The following is a 19,473-nucleotide window of genomic DNA, read 5'->3' as shown; positions in this document are numbered from 1 at the left end:
TGAAGAGTTGAGGGACAGTGCCCAAGCCCAGAGCTCAGGCCCCACGACCGGACCCAAAAAAAAAAAAAAAATGTTTTTAGCATTTACCAGAGGAGAGGGTCGTTCCCTTACTCTATAGTCAAATTCATTTACAGCTTATGTTTCTACTTTCTCCTGCTCAAATTCCTTCAAATTTAGTTTTTAGAATAACACACTAACATTTACAACTAATTTAGTTTTATGAAGAGATAATCTTCATGCATACTATATCCAACTCATCAGCAAGAGCTACCTATTATACTTCCTAACTATTTCTTGAATTCTCTCTGTATATCTCCTCAGCACTCATCCATTCAGCTCTTCATTTTCTCTGACTAGTAAACAGCTGTTTACCAATGTCCCTCCTAACATTGGGAGTATCTGTCATTGCTGTCAGAGATACCTTCCTAAAATGTCACATAAAACTGAATTAACTTCTCTGCTTAGAACTTTTTGTGAATTCTCCTGACTCACAGACCAAATAATACTGAATGGTATGCAGAATTCATTTCTTTTGTATCTATTTATCTGTTTCTTGTCATACCTTCTCACTAATGACATATTCCATTCTATCATCATTCAATTATCTTTCACACCTTTTTGGTATTGTGGTATGAACTCAGACTTCACTGTTGCTAGTTAAGTACTCTACCTCTTGAACCATAAACTCAGCCCTTTATGCTTTTAGTTATTTTTCAGATAAAGTCTCTAGCCCTAGAACTCAATCTTACCTCTAGATCCTGGTAGTTTCAAGTACAAGCATGCACCAGTGTACTTGGCCACTTTTATACATTCTTATAGCTAAGTATTTACACACCCTTACAAGAGATGACCTAACCAAAGGAGTAAATAGTTGTGTATGATTCAAAGATTAATCACTCATACCTGTGAACACAAGTACACCATATATATTTAATTGTTTATCATGTGCTTCAGAAGCTATTTAATATGCATAACTCTCTTTGGAGCCCAGATCTTCCTTCAGGGTTATAATGATAGATTATTAATCACTATATCCTTAGCACTTAGCATAAGGCCTAAAACATGGTTTAGCCAATTTATTGCTATATTTTATTTACTAATTCATTGCACCTATATCAAAAAAAGCTAGTATGAATGTTAGGGAAAACATCACCAGGAAATAAGTATTTTTTTAGTTCCTCTTTAATATTAACAGCATTAATAAATATCTACTTAGAAACAAAGATAAGTGACAATCCTAATCTCAAGGAGCTTTCAGCCCATGGAACGTGATAAAATACATATATGGTCAACTCTCTCTATCTTCAGGTTCCACATCTATAGACTGAACCAAATGAGGATTGAAATTATTCAGTTTGACTGAAGGAGAATATGTTTATGGGAGGAATCCAAAGGTGTAACTTATCTGAACAACTAAAATTTTATTTATCAAAACAAATACCAGAAAATAGAACATGTTTTTGGGGAGAACACAAGAATGGAGATAGGAAGGATAAGCAAATGCAGTCAATACATTAAATGTACACTGTGTAAAAATGAACTATGTAACTTGTGGGTAGGGACAGGAGGGGGGGGGAATGAAGGAAGGAATGACATGGTCAAGAAGTATATACTCATAAAAAATAATTTTTAAAAGAAATTATTTGGCAAAAAATACATCTGTGTTTCTTTGTCATTATTCTCAAGCAGTATGGTAAAACAACTATTTATATTGTATGAGTTATCTCATTAAGTAATTTAGAGGATATGAGAAGGTTATAAGCAAAATATAAGACATCAGAGCATTGTCCAATTTTAGTATCCTTAATAGGGAAAGGGGAACCCTAGATACCAAGGGATAAGTGGATAAATACTTTGTAAGAAGAGTATTTGGGGGGAGGGGAGCCTAGATAAAATGTTATGGGAATTTGGCAAGAGGGCCAATTATGTTTGGTTGAGAAGCAAAAAATTGTAAAGGATTTAAAACAGGAAGAAGTAAAAAATGAATTTCCAGGCTGAGAAAACAGTGCAAGTAGGGTATTAGCAAAAAGTTGTTTGAAGTAGAGTATGTAAAGAGGAGTAGACAGAAGTGAGAAGTATGACTCTGATAGTAGCAAATCATAAAGAGCCTTAAATTTTATTTTGTAGGCAAAGAACTTAAAAGTCTCCCTCTCCACTTGTTTCTTTCTCATCCTAAGTAACAACTGTCACAGATCACTTTGAGACCATGAAGAAGGAAATGGATTCTCTTCCCAAAAGAGAATGCAGCTATTACAAAAGTGCTATCAATTTTTATTTTATTTATTTATGGGTTTTTTTTTGCCGGTTGTGGAGTTTTAACTCTGGGCCTGGACACTGTCCTTCAGCTCTTCAGCTCAAAGCTAGCACTCTACCACTTCAGCCACAGCACCACTTCCATCTTTTTCTGCTTATGTGGTGCTGAGGAATCGAACCCAGGGCCTTATACATTCAAGCCAAGCACTCTACCACTGAGCCACCTTCCCAGCCCCATGCTACCAATTTTTTAATGCCAAGAAACTATCTCTTAATAATCTGAAAGGATAGTAAGATCAACAAATTCTTCTTAGAATATAGATACTTAAAATATATTTCTAGTTTTAATAATGAGGAAGAGACTGATGGTACAAAAAAGAAAATTACGGGCTGGGAAGGTGGCTCAGTGGTAGAGCACTTGCCTTGCAATGCTTGAGGCCCTGGGTTCAATTCCCTAGTACCACATAAGCAAAAAGAAAAAAGCCGGAAGTGGCACTGTGACTCACTCAAGTGGTAGAGCGCTAGCTGAAGAGCTGAAGAGCTGAGAGACAGCACCCAGGCCCAGAGTTCAGGCCCCACAACCGGACCCAAAAAAAAAAAAAGAAAAAAGAAAATTACATACAATATTTGCCAAATGAAATTTATTTTTCATTTTAAAAAAGCAAGACCAAAGCCCCAAAAGCAGCAAAATGGCCTGTCAAAAAATAGCCAAATGAAAATTTTATAAGGCAAAATAAAAGATCAAATATTAAAAAGCAGTATTCTTATTTTTATACTTTCTTACCTTAGGTACTTGCTCCAGATCTGTCCTGGATTTATCTATGATAAAAAGGAAAAGGGAAAATATAATCTTTTAAAGTTGTTTTAATTTTACTCCCATAATATACATATTTTGACAAATGCAATATTACACTAGATTACAACCAAATAACTACTCTAGGTTTTCCTTCATCAAGTATTCTTACTTGATGATATCTGCCTAAGGGGGAGCTCTGAACAAGAAAGAAGCTTCAAACAACTGTAATCAATCATTTAGTAGTAATGAAACATCTAAATACATTTTAAGTCTTTTGATTATCTTTTATTAAGTTTTTAAATTAAATTTAGGATGCTATGTAGTATCAGAAAATGAATTAAATTCTAGAATAGAAACTTTTTATTATTTAAAATACCCACCATATTCTATTCAAAACTTTTCTTCCTTTCTTCCATTGCGCGCGTGCGTGCGTGCGTGTGTGTGTGTGTGTATGTGTGTTTTGGTGCTAGGATTTCAACTCAGGTCTGGGTGCTATCCTTTAGCTTTGTCACTCAAGAATACTACTACTTGATCCACAGCTCTACTTTGAGCTTTTTGCTAGTTAATTGCCCAGCTGTCTTCATACACAATCCTGAGATCTCAGCTATCTGAGTAGCTAGGAATATAGAGATGGCTGTGAAACACTGGCAACCAGCTTCATTAGAATTTCTTATGATCAAAAAATATCAGGCTAGGAATGTGGATTAGTGGTAGAGTGTTTGCCTGGCATTCATGAAGCCCTGGGTTCGATTCCTCAGTACCACATAAACACAAAAAGCCAGAAGTAACACTGTGGCTCAAGTAGTAGAGTGCTAGCCTTAAGCAAATGAAGCTCAGGGACAGTGCTCAGGCCCTGAATTCAAGCCCCAGGACTCCTACCAACAAAAGAAGGGGGTGGGGGAGGGGAGATGGTAACTTGACACTGTCCTAGCAACAATCCTTTCCTCTTTATTATTCATATCTTCCCTTGGTAATCTTGCACCCTTGGATTCAACTACTACACTATTGTCTTGCATAATATCTCTAATAATGTCCAGCGTATATTTTCAGCCTATCTTCATTTCTTCTTTCCAGGGATCTAGGTTGCCAGTTACACATGTCATTTTGCAACAAAACTAGCCTCCATTTCCCTTCCTATTTTGCTTCTTTCTTTTTTTTTATTTTTTATTTTTCTGGGTCTAGTCGTGGGGCCTGAACTCTGGGCCTGGGCACTGTCCCTCAGCTCTTCAGCTCAAGGCTAGCGCTCTACCACTTGAGCCACAGCGCCACTTCCGGCTTTTTTCTTTTTGCTTATGTGGTGCTGAGGAGTCGAACCCAGGGCCTCATGCATGCAAGGCAAGCGCTCTACCACTGAGCCACTTTCTCAGCCCTATTTTGCTTTTTAGATGAACTGCACCTCCTACCTAAGATAGCTGAATAAACAAGAAACATGAGAGTCATCCCTCAATCATTTTTCTCTATTGCCAGGTATTAAAACCTATGCCTAGATCTGTGAAGTATTTAGTTCTAACTTCCTCATTTCTACTGTAACTGTTATTGGCACCCTATTTCCTACTCAGCACTGCAGTGGCTTCTGACTTCTTAATCACTGCCTCAAAATTCATGATCCACACTGTTTTCAGAATAAAATATGTAATTATAAATCTGACCATGTCAGATTTATATTTAAATTATTCTGTATAGCTTTATTCTGCCTTTCAATAAAGTAATTCCTAAGCATGGCATACAAGACTCTTCATGACCTGGTCCCTGCCCACTATTTCAGTTACATCTCTTATTGAAGTACAGCCAACACAATAGGTTCTTACAACTCTTTTGACTAGATCTATGACTTTGTATCAATTCCTTTTATTTTTATTCTAAGTATTCCCAAGAAATATGTAATACATCACTGTTTCCCACTATTTTAAAACATACGTAATCATCATTAGATCTTGGAAATTTCCTAAAGTGAGCTAGAATATTGTGTGTTCAACCTTACAAAGCCTTAACATAGAGTGTTGCAATTAAGGGTTAATTTTTTGTTATTCATCTTATTCATCTTTTTTTTTTCTTTTTCCCCCACAGTGTCAGCCCAGGGCTTGACCTCAGGGTCTGGGCAATGTCCCTGAGCTTATGCTCAAGGCTAGTTCTCTATCACTAGAATCGCAGCTTCACTTCCAAGGTTTTTTTAGTAGTTTATTGGAGGTAAAAGTCTCATAAGCCAGGGGCCAGTATCTCATGTCTGTAATTCTAGCCACTCAGGAGACTGAGATCTGAGGATCTCCTGCCTGGGCAAGAAAGAGTCCATGAGACTCTTATCTCCAAATAACCATAAAACCAGAAATGATCCTATGGCTCAAAGTGGTAGAGCACTAGCCTTGGGTAAAAAAGCTCAAGGACAGTGCTCTGAATTCAAGCCCTATGACCACCCAAAATAAGACTCTCATGAATTTTCCTGCCTAGCCTAGCTTCAAACCTCAATCCACAGATCTCAGCCTCCTGAGTAGCTGGATCGCATGAATAAACCACCCACACCCAGCTTATTTATCTACTTTTAAGCAACAAAGTACCCAGCACCAAGATATTAAGTTTACTTGTCACAGTAAAGGATTTAGAAAAGATTATAGTATTATGCTATAAAAATTATAAGGATTAGGGCTGGGAATGTGGCTTAGTGGTAGAGTGCATGCCTTGCATGCATGAAGCCCTGGGTTCAATTCCTCAGTACCACATAAACACAAAAACCAGAAGTAGCATTGTGACTCAAGTGGTAGAGTGCTAGCTTTGAGCAAATGAAGCTCAGGGACAGTGCCTAGACCCAAAGTCAAAGCCCCAGGACTGACCAAAAAAAAAAAAATTTTATAAGGATTAGAGTCAGGCACAGGTGGCTCATGCCTATAATCCTAACTACTCAGGAGGCTGAGATCTGAGGATCACGGTTCAAAGCCAGCCCAGACAGAAAAGTCCATGAGACTCATCTCCAATTAACTACCAGGAAACCGGAAGTGGCACTGTAGCTCAAGTGGTAGAGTACTTGCCTTGAACTGAAGAGCTCAAGACAGCACCCAGGCCCAAAGTTCAAGTCCCATGACCAAATCACCAAAACAACAACAACAACAAAAATTATAAGAATTAGGATGCAATGCAGTATAAAGTATGTGCCAAATATGAACAAGGCCCTGGCTTCAATCCCCAATACCACCAAAACAAAATAAAATAAAAAACAAAACAAAATAAAAAACTAGAAATAAAAGTTATGATTGGAAACAAGATTCCAAAGTACAAATTGTATTCTTAAATATTTATGCTATGCTTTTTTATCTACAAATAACACATACACATACCATGAGTATGTAAAAGACTCCTGTCAAAGGTATCTTTAGGAGGACAAATATTCTTGCATCTTTCATGAATCTTCTCTCTCTAATAAAAAGATAATTTGATCAAAGCTATGTAGAGTGTTCCACAACAGAGTATCAAAATACGCCAAATTAGTTGTATGATTTTTAATATAAAATCATTAATCCTCTGAATATAAATACAAGTAATAGGTATGCTTTATAAACCACATACTACTACAAAGTGCTAAGATGCAATAGATCAGAGTTAGAACATTTGCCTAATATATGTAAGGATCTGGGCTCAATCTCAAGAAAAGATAATACTGGACACTTATATACCTATACATACCTCATTTTATACAATTATAATAAAATATCCATAAATAGAAGGAAGAGGAAAAGCAATTTACAGAAAAGAGTCCAAGTCCAGAGGCTCACACATGCCTGCCTACAGCTACTCAGAGGTAGAGGTTGGGAGAATCATAGTTTGAGGTCTGCCTGGGCAAAAAAGAACACCTTATCTCATCCAACAAAGCTGTACGTGGTGGCAGGACACTGAGACAAGAAGACTATTTGAGCCCAGTAGTATGAGGCTAGCTGGACAACATAGAAACATGCATATGTGCATTTATAGCCCTTCTATACTGAAAGATATTTTGTATCATTTTATTTTTTTAAGATTGAAATGGTAGTTAGAACTACATCAATAACAGACACTAACAATCTAAAAATGAGTAATATACCATCTCAAACTCTCCATTCTTACTTTTAGACACAGTTTAATACGACATACTGAATTACAATTATGTCCAGATATATTAAGGCTATCTGCTAGATACGCTACATTGGCTGTGGAAATTACAGACACAGAAACAGTTCTACTCTATAATTTCTTAAATCTTAAAAATCATCTGGGTTTATAAGCAAAATAGAACCGTTTCTTCCTTGACTGGTAAGATCGGTACAAATCAAACCTTCATACTAAAAAGTAATGTGTAACTCTGAAATTCAGTAAGTAATAGAAATGTATTAAAATATATCTAAAGAAAAACATAACCCAAGATAGAATTTGTATAGATAAGGTCTAAAAGGAATGTGATAGGCTCCTCAAAAATTACTGATAAACTGAGGTAATAAACTCTTTTTCTGAGGCAATACCTAAAAGAGACTGACAGCTGAGGACTGTCAGGAAGGGAGAATCTAGAGGGAAATCTAGGTGTTATGACAGTGACCACCAGAGAGAAAATTAATACCTCCTATGTGTCTGCTGTAGTCACTAATCAATCATTTGTTTAATAGAAAAATATACTTGTTCTGTCTTTCATATATTACTCCCCACTTCCTAGCAGAAAAACAAATAAATGTTAAAGCTTTAACAAGAAAAAAGGGGGAAAAAACATTGATCAAAAATTTATAATAAATCAAATGTAAATTTATTTTTGACCCTACTACAACTAATTTCAAACTTAGTTTTTACCTGAGAGATTTCCTGTTGATATGCTGTAAAATGTTCCTTGCTGATCTGTGGGAGGTAGAATGAAGGTATGACTTCGGTGTCCACAAAGTCCAATCCCCATGTTTTTGTGAAGAAGTCAGATTCTCTTTTTGCTAATCTAGGATCATTTAATGCTGCTGGGAGATTTACTTTGGAATGATATATAGTCCATCTATGTTGATCTGTAACTAGAGATGGGGCAACACATAAACTATTTGAATCACCTGCAAAAAGTAAACAAGAAAACTCTGTAAAATGTGTTCTATGTATACAAGTATACAAACCAACCAAACTGTCTCTTCCATGATATACTAACAGAAATCAACTAATTATCTTCCAGTATCAGTTACCAAAGGAATTAAAAGTATATACAGCGCATTCTTTTTTTTTTTTTTTTTTTGGGTCCGGTCGTGGGGCCTGAACTCTAGGCCTGGGCGCTGTCCCTCAGCTCTTCAGCTCAAGGCTAGGGCTCTACCACTTGAGCCACAGCGCCACTTCCGGCTTTTTTTGTTTTTGCTTATGTGGTGCTGAGGAATCGAACCCAGGGCCTCGAGCATGCAAGGCAAGCTCTCTACCACTGAGCCACCTTCCCAGCCCTATACAGTGCATTCTTGACTCAAATCCCCCCCCCTTTTTTTTTTGTCGGCCTGAGTGCTGTCCCTTAGCTCTTCAGCTCAAGGCGAGCGCTCTACCACTTGAGCTACAGCGCCACTTCCGGTTTTCTGGTGGTTTATTGGAGATAGGAGTCTCACAGTCTTTCCTGCCCGGGCTGGCTTTGAACCTCGATCCTCAGATCTCAGCCTCCTGAGTAGCTAGGATTACAGGCGTGAGCCACCAGCACCCGGCTTGACTCAAATCCCTTTATTTGGCTGACATAATACTGCTGTGGCATTAATAATATAGGAAAGAATACACAATCACCACCATTTGTTCTATGAAGTGACTGTAAATACCTAATTAACAAATATTGAATTACTGCTCCTAGGAGAATTCAAGTTTCTTGTGAGCCTGAAGTCACGAGATTTCTTTTCATGAATCATTAAGATATATAGGCTTATTTGATGTATATTTTTGTTTAAAGACACTGCCTCTCAACTTCTCACTGATTCGTAACACTGAACCCATGCTAACAGCTCTAACTCATGCCTGAGCAAAGCTTATTATACACAAGTACTTTCTACACATGTGTTTTCTCCATAAGGTTATCACAGCCTTCCTGTATTTTACAACACTAAATAATTCATCACTATCTTTAGGGGTCAGGCTGGTTTGAAGCCAGTCCTAACAAAAAAGTTCATGAGGCTCTACATCCAATTAACTACCAAAAAAGAAAAACGAAAGTGAAGCTGTGACTCAAGTGGTAGAGTGCCAACTTAGAGAAAAAAAGCTAAAGGACAGCACCCAGGCCCTGAGTTCCAACCCAGTACAAAATTAAAAAATTACCTGTGGGCTCCTTGGGACACACATCTGGCAGTGACTGCACATGTCGAATATGTTTTGCTGAATCTACCTCTTTTTTAAAGAAGACATCACTGCTTCCTTGAGGCACTGGTGAAGAACTGTGGCTTGAAGCCATTGCATAAAATCACCACTCAACTAAAAAATAAGAAACAATAATTAAGAAAGTTCAGACAACCCAAAATCTATATATATATTATGAATTTCATAAATTTTCTTCAAAACCACAAGTATTTTTCAAAATCCTTTGAAGTATAGACATAAATTATTTGTGAATTGTAAAAGTTGTTTTACTACAAAATTTGTAATTGTTTGAGAAAAAAAATCTCCAAGTGAAATAGTCTTTTATATTATGTAAGATACAAATAAATACCAGTTTAGTATTCATTATATTAAAGATGAAAATACTCCATACATCAAACAGGAATTCAATAATGATGCAAAGTAGTTAAGTGCCCTAGTTTTAGAAGTCCACAAGCAGGATTTGTGTCCTGCTTTCACTCACCAAGAGGAAATTTATTTAACCTTCATATGCCTTTCCTCATCTGACAAATGGAGATGAGTAAAAGATCAAGCCTGATAAACATCTTGCTAAGACTTATGAGAATGAATATATGTACAACATCAAAAATAATGCCTGTCTAAACATTAATTGTTCACAGATGTTAGTTATTATCATTACAATTATTTTTACTACTAAAATTATCTTTACTAGCTGGGTAATGGTAGCACCAGCCTATTATCCTAGCTACTCAGGAGGCTGAGATCTGAGGACTGCAGTTCAAAGCCAGCCTGGGCAGGAGTGTCTGTGATGCTCTCATCTCCAATTTATGACCAGAAAACTGGAAGTAGAGTTGTGGCTCAAAGTGATAGAGTGCTAGCCTTGAGCAAAAGAACTCAAGGACACCAACCAGACCGAGTTCAAGCCTCACCACCAACAAAAAAAAAAAAAGTTATTTTTATTATGTAATTGTCATATAGGAAAAATCATTAGTAACTGAATTATAAGTCATATTCTTCATTCTTTTTACGTATATACATATTTCTTAAGTTGTGCTGACATTTGACAACTGTCAGAACATCAGAAAGAGACTATAGAGAAAAGTAGCAAAAAGCTGAAGATGCAATCTTAAGGTGGGCCAGGTAACAGACTGGCAATTCTAGGTATAGGATAAGCCCACACTCTCTTCAAGCTTTGAACACATGGAGATTTGGTGAGTCAGTGACTGTTTTGGTGTGGGCGGTTAGTTAGCCTCAGTGAAGAAAGACATTCTGACATTATCATCATCTCTGAATGCCATAGCAAGACACTACCTGAGTAAGAGCCCATTGTTCAAGACTGAGATATACTGAGGTCTTGAAAGCAAAGACCAATCACAGATCAGGAAGTTCTGGAACATCCTATCACAATCTCTGGAAAGTAGGTAAAAGTCTGACACCGATCTACAGAGAAGGTCAAGAAGTGGGGAGCAAAGTCATAGTGCTGCAAAAGCTCTGTTATTCCTTACAAGCAGTGAGTCCTACAGTTGAAAGGTCACAGAGGAAACTGAGTACCAAGATTATAACTGGCACAATATATGTCCTCCACAGTCTGCCTCTGTATTGGCTGTGAGACTAATGCCAGGCCTTCATGATCAGGTGAGTTTTTAGAGCTTCCACACTCCACTGCTAGGCAGGGTCTAAAAACACTGGGAACTACAACCCAGCTTGTGTTTGCTGACAGGAGGGTTTGAGGTTCCAACTCAGGCCTTCTGAATCAAGTGATTTCCAGTCTCTTCCCCACAAGAGGGTGACAGAAACTGAAAGGACTGAGGTCCACCTCCAAAAACTGTATTTCAGCAAGAATTTACTGCTGAGTAGGTCTGAAGGCCCCAAACACAGATCCTCCAAATGAGTCACTTTCATTTCATAGCCTCTCCCACAAACACACACACACACACACAAAGGGAACTGCTGAACAGAATCTAAAGGCACTGAAGAACACTACCAGGAATTTTATCCCAGTAGGTACTAGTTGCCAGATGGGATTAAGGACTCCAAGTCCAAACCTAAGAACATTATTTCCACAGTCTCCTCCATCCACAGGGAGCAAACTGCCAGCCAGGGTTTGTAAACACTAAGATCAGTGAGCAGTGTCTAGGTCTTCTCAGTTTTCCTCCTGCCAGTGCAGAACTCAATGCTCTGTTTACTCTCCAACTCTGTCACATCTGGGAATCATCTCTAGGCTAGAACACTTGTGCTCCTGGAGACACAAGTGATCTGGAACAGGCGGAAACAAGCTTAGCCCAAAGGCTGTAAAGCTCCTAGTGGCCAACAGGGGCTCCCCATACACACACAAAAACGGGGATAGTATCTATAGTAAAGTCAGCCAAGAAGTGAACAACTAACTAATCCTTGTCCAAGGGATTCCAGCTAGTTTTCCTCAATCTGAGCATTTGTAGGAATCAAGTCCAGTTTCCTGAACATGTAGGTAAATGCCTGGCTATTAAGTCATACTCCCAGCTCAGTGATGAAAACACCAAGTGAAGTCAGCCACCACACTGTCCTGCCAGAGCACTGAGACTATCTCAAGTGAAAGAATAGGTGACAGATCCAACTAATAACTTTGCTGCAGATGTGGAAACCATAACACAGAAACACAGAAAAATGAAAAAAAAATTAAGGCAACAAGACTCCATGATAACAAAACCATAAGTGAAGTGGATATCATCTCAAAGAATTCAAAAGAATTACTATGAGAATTATTAATGATATTGAAAAGGAAACAAAACACCTGAATGAATGCCAAGGAAATTCTAATAAAGACCTGAATGAGCCAGGGGTTGTAGTTCAAGCCTGTAATACTATTTATGAGGCAAAGATTAGAAGGATCTCTGCCCAGCCAATATCCTAAGCTATAGAGGAAACACAATGGCTGGGTGCAGTGCCTGTCATCCTAGCTACATGAGAAAGCACAAATAGGAGGACAGTAGTGCAGTCTGACTAGACATAAAAGTGAGATCCTGGGCATAAAGCAAGATCTTATCTTGAAAATACTCACTGTAAAAAAGAAGAGTGGCTCAAGCAATAGAGCACCTACTTAGCAAGTGCAAGGCTCTGAGTTCAAGCTCCAGTACCACTGAATTAAAAACAAAAATTTAAAAATAACAAAATAAAGAATACAAGATATTAAAGAGGACTCATCAAAGATATAGAAATTCTGAAAAATAATTAAATTAGGAAATGAAAACTTTGTTAAATGAAATTGAAGTTCAGCTGAAAGTTCCACTAGTAGACTGAAACAAATTAATACCTGCTTGAAGATAAAGTGCATGTATTAGAAAAAGCAGATAATAAATTTAAATTTTCTAAGTATAAATGGAATATGCAAAACCTTGTGGATATCATTTAAAAGAACAAATCTGTAAATCATGGGCATAGGAGATAAGATGCAAGCTGAAGGAAAAGCAAACATATTCAATAAATAATAAAAACTTCAAACATCTTGCGATAGATGCACAGGCAGATATAGTAGGCTTTTAGGATATAGAAAAGTCTGGCACAGTAGCTCAACCTATAATCCTAGCTATTTGAAAAGAACAGAGGATCATGGCTCAAGACCAGCCTGTACAAAAAGTAAGTTCAAGAGACTCCTCAACCAGTACCTAAGAATGGGAAAGAAAAGCATAATAGCTCGGCACAGTGGTATGCACCTTTCATCCTTAGTGGCATTGAGAAGCACAAGAAGATCACAGCCCAGCCTGGCCAAGACATAAAGCAAAATCCTACCTTGAAAATAACAACATAAAAAAGAGGCTGTGGTACAGCACCTGTCTAACGATTATAAGATCCAAATCCCCAGTACCCCCAAAAACAAAACAAAACTAAACTCTAAACAGACAAGAACCAGAAAAGAACCTCCCACATATTATAGTTGAAACACTAGGTATACAAAGTAAGAAAAAAAATATCAATAACGTCAAGAGAGAAGTTGTCAAATCACCCATAAAGACAAGCCTATGAGAAAACCAGTGGAATTCTCAATATACAATAAACCTTGGGCTGGGAAGGTGGCTCAGTGGTGGAGCGCTTGCCTTGCATGCATGAGGCCCTGGGTTCGATTCCTCATAAGCAAAAAGAAAAAAGCCAGAAGTGGCACTCGGTGGTGGAGCGCTGGCCTTGAGCTGAAGAGCTGAGGGACAGTGCTCAGGCCCCACGACCGGACCAAAAAAAAAAAAAAAAAACCTTAAAATAAAGAACTCCATGATAAAAATTAAACCAACTCATGATCACTTAATCAGCATAGCAGAGATAGTTAAAGGGATCCTACACAAAAGAGAAAGACACACCACCACAAACAAATACACAGAAAAGAATAAATCTCACTAGGGCAGGCAAGCTTATAATCAAGCTACACGGATCTAGAAGACTAGAGTTTGAAGCAAGCCAGCCAAAAAGTTCACGAGATCCTCAAATCAGTGTAGAGACACTTGCTGTCTACAAAAAAAAAAAAAAAAAAAAGCAACTCATCAGCAAACATTAAAGGATAGGAAAACATCTTCCAAACTAATGGAGCCCAAAAGTAAGAAAGAGTAGCAATATGAAAGGGATCTGACAAAGTACACTTCAAACTAAAGTTATATGAGACAAAGAAGATCCCTTTCATATTGATAAAAGGACTAATCCATAAAGAGAACATAACAATTATAAATATATATGCAAACATCAGTATACTCTATTTTATAAAGCCAACATTACTGGACAAACAAGTACAGACAATAATAGTAGGTGACTTTAGTGCACATTCTTACCAATACACAGGTCATCCAGATCAAAAAAACAAAGAAACTTTAGAATTAAATGATGCTATAGATCACATGGACTTCAGAGACATCTTCAGAATATGTCACCCAACAGCCTCAGAATACACATTTTCTCAGCAACCCATGGATCTTTCTCTAAAGTAAATTAACTTTAGAAATAGAAAGCAAATTTTAACAAATACAAGAAAACTGAAGTGATTTTCTAGATTTTATAGTCCACAATAGAGTAAAACTAGAACTCAATAGTAAGAGCAACTACAAAAGATATTGAAGAAAACATCAGAAGATGAAAAGCTCTCTCAAGTTCATGGGTTGGTAAACTCAATGTTGTAAAAATGGTTATACTACCAAAAGCACTCTAAAGACTCAATCCCTAAAACAAGATCCATCCAATGTATGCATTCTGTATTGGGTCATTTTTTTAATTGATTAAAGCTTTCATTAATTATGATATGTCTTTTAATGTATTACCTGTATGTCATATTTATTGAATAAATAAAAGATTAATCTCTGATCTTAAAAAAAAAAGACTCAATCCCTAAAAAAAATCCCAATATCATTTTTCACAGAAATAGAAAAATCAACCTTAGAATGTAGTGGAAGTACAAAAAACCCTGAATAGCTAAAGCAATACTAAGCAAAAAGAGCAATGATGGAGATATGACAATACCTGATTCAAATTATTCTACAGAGATGTAATAACAAAAATAGCATGGTACTGGTACAAAAACAGACATACACCAAAAGACTAGAATAGAAAATCCAAAAGAGTCATCTGATTTTTCAAGAAAGACAGTAAAGAAAAAAAAATATAAAGACAGCCTGTGCAACAAATGGTATTTTGGAAAACTGAACACTTACATGCAGAAGACAAGGCAAACCCCTCTCTCTTACCCTAGAGAAAAATTAATTCAAAATGAACCAAAGATCTAAATATAAGACTTAAAACTTTGACAATTCTAATGGAAAAACCCTTGAGCTGGGCACTGGTGACTCATGCCTGTAATCCTAGCTACCCAAGAGGCTGAGATCTGAGGATCATGGTTCAAAGCCAGCCCAGGCAGGAAAGTTCATGACCCTTATCTCCAATTAACCACCAGAAAACCAGAAGTGGCGCTGTGGCTCAAGTGGAAGAGCGCTTGCCTTGAGGTGAAGAGCGGAGGGACAGCACCCAGGCCCAGAGTTCAAGCCCCATAACAGGAAAAAAAAAAAAAAACTCTTGAAAATATAGGCATACATAACTATCTCCCTGAATAGGTCTCTTAATTGCTCAGAAAATAAGAATTTACCAATGGGATTGCATCAAATTAAAAAGTATGCATGGCAAAGAAAACAATTATCAGAACCTAAAGATAACCTACAGAAAGGGAGAGAACTTTTGTCATTACTTACAGAATAAAACACTTACATTATATATAAGCAACTCCAAAAAAAATCACTAAAAAGAACAATCCAATTAATAAATTGGCAAGTTTAATGGACATATCTCAAAAGAAGTACAAATGGCCAATAAATACGTGAAGAAATGCTCAACATCTTTAGCCAAATGAAAACTGAAACTGCACTGATAGTCCTTCTCATCCCAGTCAGAACAACAAATGCTGGTGAAGATGTTGGGATGAGGGAGACCAAGGGCAGGAACACTATACATATACACTGGTGGAGATGTAAACTAGTGTGCTCACTATGGAAATCAGTATGGTGATTCCTATTTAAAAAAAAAAAAAAAAAACAGAACTACCATATGATCCTGCTTTCCTGGCTTGTATCATATTATATCATATGTTAGCATATAACAGAGATATCTACAAACCCATGTTTACAGCTGCACTATTCACAACTGCCTAACATTGGAGTCAACCTGATTTCTGATCAACCAATGGTAAATATGGTATATATACACAATGGAATATTATTCTTCTATAAAGAATGAAATTAGGAGGACGAATACAATAAAGTACTTCACTCACTCACACACACACCCACACACACATTTAAACGTACAAATATATGAAGATGGAATGATGAAAGCATTGTTTGTGCCAGGTACCAGTATAACCCTAACTATTTAGGAAGCTGAGATCCAAAGCATTTGATTACAGTTCAAAGTCAACCCATGCACACTTGGAAAAGCTCTTCACAGACAATATCTGAGTACAGTAGTATGGCAGGAAGCCTAAAATAGGCAGACTGCAGTTCAGGTGTGAACCAATGCAGAAAGTAAGACCCTATCTCAAAAATAACCAGTCAAGCTTGCTAGTTGTGGCTCATGCCTGTTATCTTTGCTACTTAGGAGGCTTAGCTCCAGAACACTGAGGCTAAAGCTAGACTGGGCAGGAAGTCCATGAGACTCAATCTCCAAAATAACCAGTAAATAAAATGCTGAACTGGAGGCATAGCACAAGTGGTAGATGCCAGCCAAACAAGTAAGCTGAGAAAGCAAGCCAAGAAAACTTAAGTTCCTGAGTTCAAACACCAATACAAGTGAAAATAACTAGTCAAGTTAGGGCTCAACAGAGCACCTGCCTAGCAAGAGCAAGATCCTGACTTCAAACCTAAGTACCAAAAAATAAAATAAAAATAAAAAGCTGTTTATAAAGGGGGCAGGGAAGATTAATAAAAAGAATACATTTGTTCAAAGTACTTTATATACATTCATGCATGGAAATATCACAATGAAACTTTCCCTCCTCCCCCGGTCATGGGACTTGAACTCAGGGTCTGGGCTCAGTCCCTGAGACTCTGTGCTCAAGGCTAGAGCTCTACCATTTGAGTCACAGCACCACTTACAGCTTTTTCTATTTATGTGGTACTGAGGAACCCAGGCTTCATGCATGCTAGGCAAGAACTCTACCACTAAACCACATTCCTAGCCCACAATGAAACTTTTGTTATACTAATTAAAAAATGATATTCATGTTCAAATAACAAAATTGTAAGACATTTTTGTTTGCCTATACCTTTTTGAATTTCTAAATGTTCACATATGAAAATGAATTACTGAGTTGGGCATAACCTTGCACTTAAAAGCCTGGGACAAAATGCAATCATCTGACACAGACGTAAGGACTGAGTGGAGGTATCAGTACTAATCCAAATATTAGTCAAGGCTAAGTTCTGTAAGGAATATTTCTAAAACAAGGTGGTACCTTACTTATTCAAAGACCTGTAGATGTTATCCACAAGACTATGGTGTTACGTAAGTCACTCTGGGAACCCACTAGCAGGAGAAAAGAGCCAAGTACAGAACTTAATAGCTGGGCACCAGTGGCTCACACCTGAAATCCTAACTACTCAGGAGGCTGAGATCTGAGGATCAAGATTTGAAGCCAGCCTGAACAAGAAAGTTCATGAAATTCTTATCACTAATAAACTAAGAAAAAAGCCAGAAGTAGAGCTGTTGCTTAAGTGGGAGAATATAAGCCTTGAGCAAAAGAAAGTCATCAAGGACAGGACCTAGGCCCTGAGTTCAAACCCCAGGACCACCACAAACAAAATTAAATGAAACAAAACAAAAATACTCTGAAGGAAAAAAAATGAAAGAAATAAAAGTTTGTGGGATTAGTGGTATAGTTCAATGGTAGAGAACATGATTAGTGCAAAGAGTTAAATTCTATCCCAAGTACCTTAAAAAATTGTTGATAAAAGGTATGAGAAAAAGTGAGAGAAATATTAGCCCAGAATATACAAATAAATAAAGAATAAAAGAAAACATCTTCATGTTTCACAATTAGGAAGTTAACAATTAGATCAGAAAACAATGTCAACTCCAATAGTGGGGCTTCCAAACCAGATTACAGAGACTAGTTTGGAATAGAAGGTGGGGAAACGAAAAACAAATGTTCGAAGCCAAGTGTTGTGATACACATCTCTAATTCCAATAGTCAGAAGGTTGAGACTGGAGGATCACAAGTTTGAGGCTAACTTAGGTTTTTCAGCAAGACCATGTCTAATAAGAAAAAAGACGATTCAGCTAGTGTTTCAAGACTCAACCATGGCATTATAAATAGAACATGTAGTAAAATCTTTTGATATAAAAAAAGTGTAAAGGGAGGTAAGGATACACAAGCCACTAAAATGTGTCTCATAGGTTTACATACATTCAAAATACAAAAACCTAAATCCAAAATACTATTTTATTTGTGTAACATTACCTGACTTTCTGAAATTTGATTTTAGATCTCTAGCATTCTCTAAATATAATATACTGCTAAGGAATACTGGCAATACAAGGAGTTACTTCTCTTTTACTGGCTGTATGACCTCTTACCTTAATGTCTCAGTGTCCTCATTTGTAAAATGGAATGACAATAGTATTTACCCATAGGAATGGTGTAAGGTAAGTTATGTAAGCTCATGGCACAATATTTGGCCTATGTAGATAATAAATAATTTTAACTATTACAATTATTATAACTATCTTTTTTTTTTCCTGTCAGTTGTGGGGCTTGAACTCAGGGTTTGGGCACTGTCCCTGTACTCTTCAGCTCAGGGCAAGCACTCTACTGCTTGAGTGACAGCACCATTTCCGGTTTTCTAATGGTTTACTGGAGATAAGAGTCTCACTGATTTTGCTGCCCAGGCTGGCTTTGAACCATGATCCTCAGATCTCAGCCTCCTACGTAGCTAGGATTACAAGTATGAACCGGCACCCAGGCATAACTATCTTATTTTTTAAATAATCAGTACTAGCTACTGAAAAGGCTGTGATCCAAGGATTATGGTTCTAAACCAGTCCATGAGACGCTTATCTCCAATTAACCAGCAGAAAGCCAAAAGTAGAACTGTGGCTCAAACAGTAGGGTCCTACCCTTGAATGAAAAAGTTTAGGGACAGTACCAAAAAAAAACACAATCTGTAAGCATTAAGATTCAGACTGCACCATACAAAATGTTTCAATCAATTTAAACTTTAGGATCCTGATTCCCTCTTTTAGTGCCCTTTTATTTGCTAGGTAATAGTATTCCGATAGAGATGGGGGGAAGGAAGGAAAAGACAAGAATTAGCAAGCCCTGCCGGGCGCTGGTGGCTCACGCCTGTAATCCTAGCTACTCAGGAGGCTGAGATCTGAGGATCCCGGTTCAAAGCCAGCCCGGGCAGGAGAGACCATGAGACTCCTATCTCCAATAAACCACCAGAAAACCGGAAGTGGTGCTGTAGCTCAAGTGGTAGAGCACTTGCCTTGAGCTGAAGAGCTGAGGAACAGCGCCCAGGCCCAGAGTTCAAGCCCCACAACCAACCAAAAAAAAAAAAAAAAAAAAAAAGCATCAGGAAGCCAGTGTGGGCAGATTTAATTTACTATTAGAAAAGTTGTCAAAACATGACAACAGTGGTTCTCATTTTCAT

The 19,473-nt window shown here is 37.4% G+C and overlaps 1 protein-coding gene across 4 annotated transcripts in view; it reads right to left on the bottom strand.

Annotated features, from left to right (window-relative positions):
• The window catches only part of LOC138815255 (vacuolar protein sorting-associated protein 54), a 99,456-nt gene that overhangs the window by 65,974 nt on the left and 14,009 nt on the right, over positions 1-19,473 (bottom strand). For 3 of the 4 annotated variants that reach the window (XR_011368234.1, XM_070004538.1, XM_070004540.1), the window contains exons 2-5: positions 9,311-9,463; positions 7,850-8,091; positions 6,376-6,454; positions 3,038-3,072 (exon numbers count right to left, since the gene is read on the bottom strand). Coding sequence is in view for 3 of the 4 variants with exons in the window: in XM_070004538.1 (XP_069860639.1) it covers positions 3,038-3,072; positions 6,376-6,454; positions 7,850-8,091; positions 9,311-9,443 (489 nt within the window). In the remaining variant the exon portion in view is untranslated. The remainder of the gene's footprint in view (positions 1-3,037; positions 3,073-6,375; positions 6,455-7,849; positions 8,092-9,310; positions 9,464-19,473) is intronic. The other variant, XM_070004539.1, reaches the window with a different exon arrangement.

Source organism: Dipodomys merriami, unplaced genomic scaffold (assembly GCF_024711535.1).
Source record: "Dipodomys merriami isolate MVZ:Mamm:240054 unplaced genomic scaffold, mDipMer1.0.p SCAF_63, whole genome shotgun sequence".
Classification (NCBI taxonomy): Eukaryota; Metazoa; Chordata; class Mammalia; order Rodentia; family Heteromyidae; genus Dipodomys; species Dipodomys merriami.
This window is presented reverse-complemented; position numbering and strand designations above follow the sequence as displayed.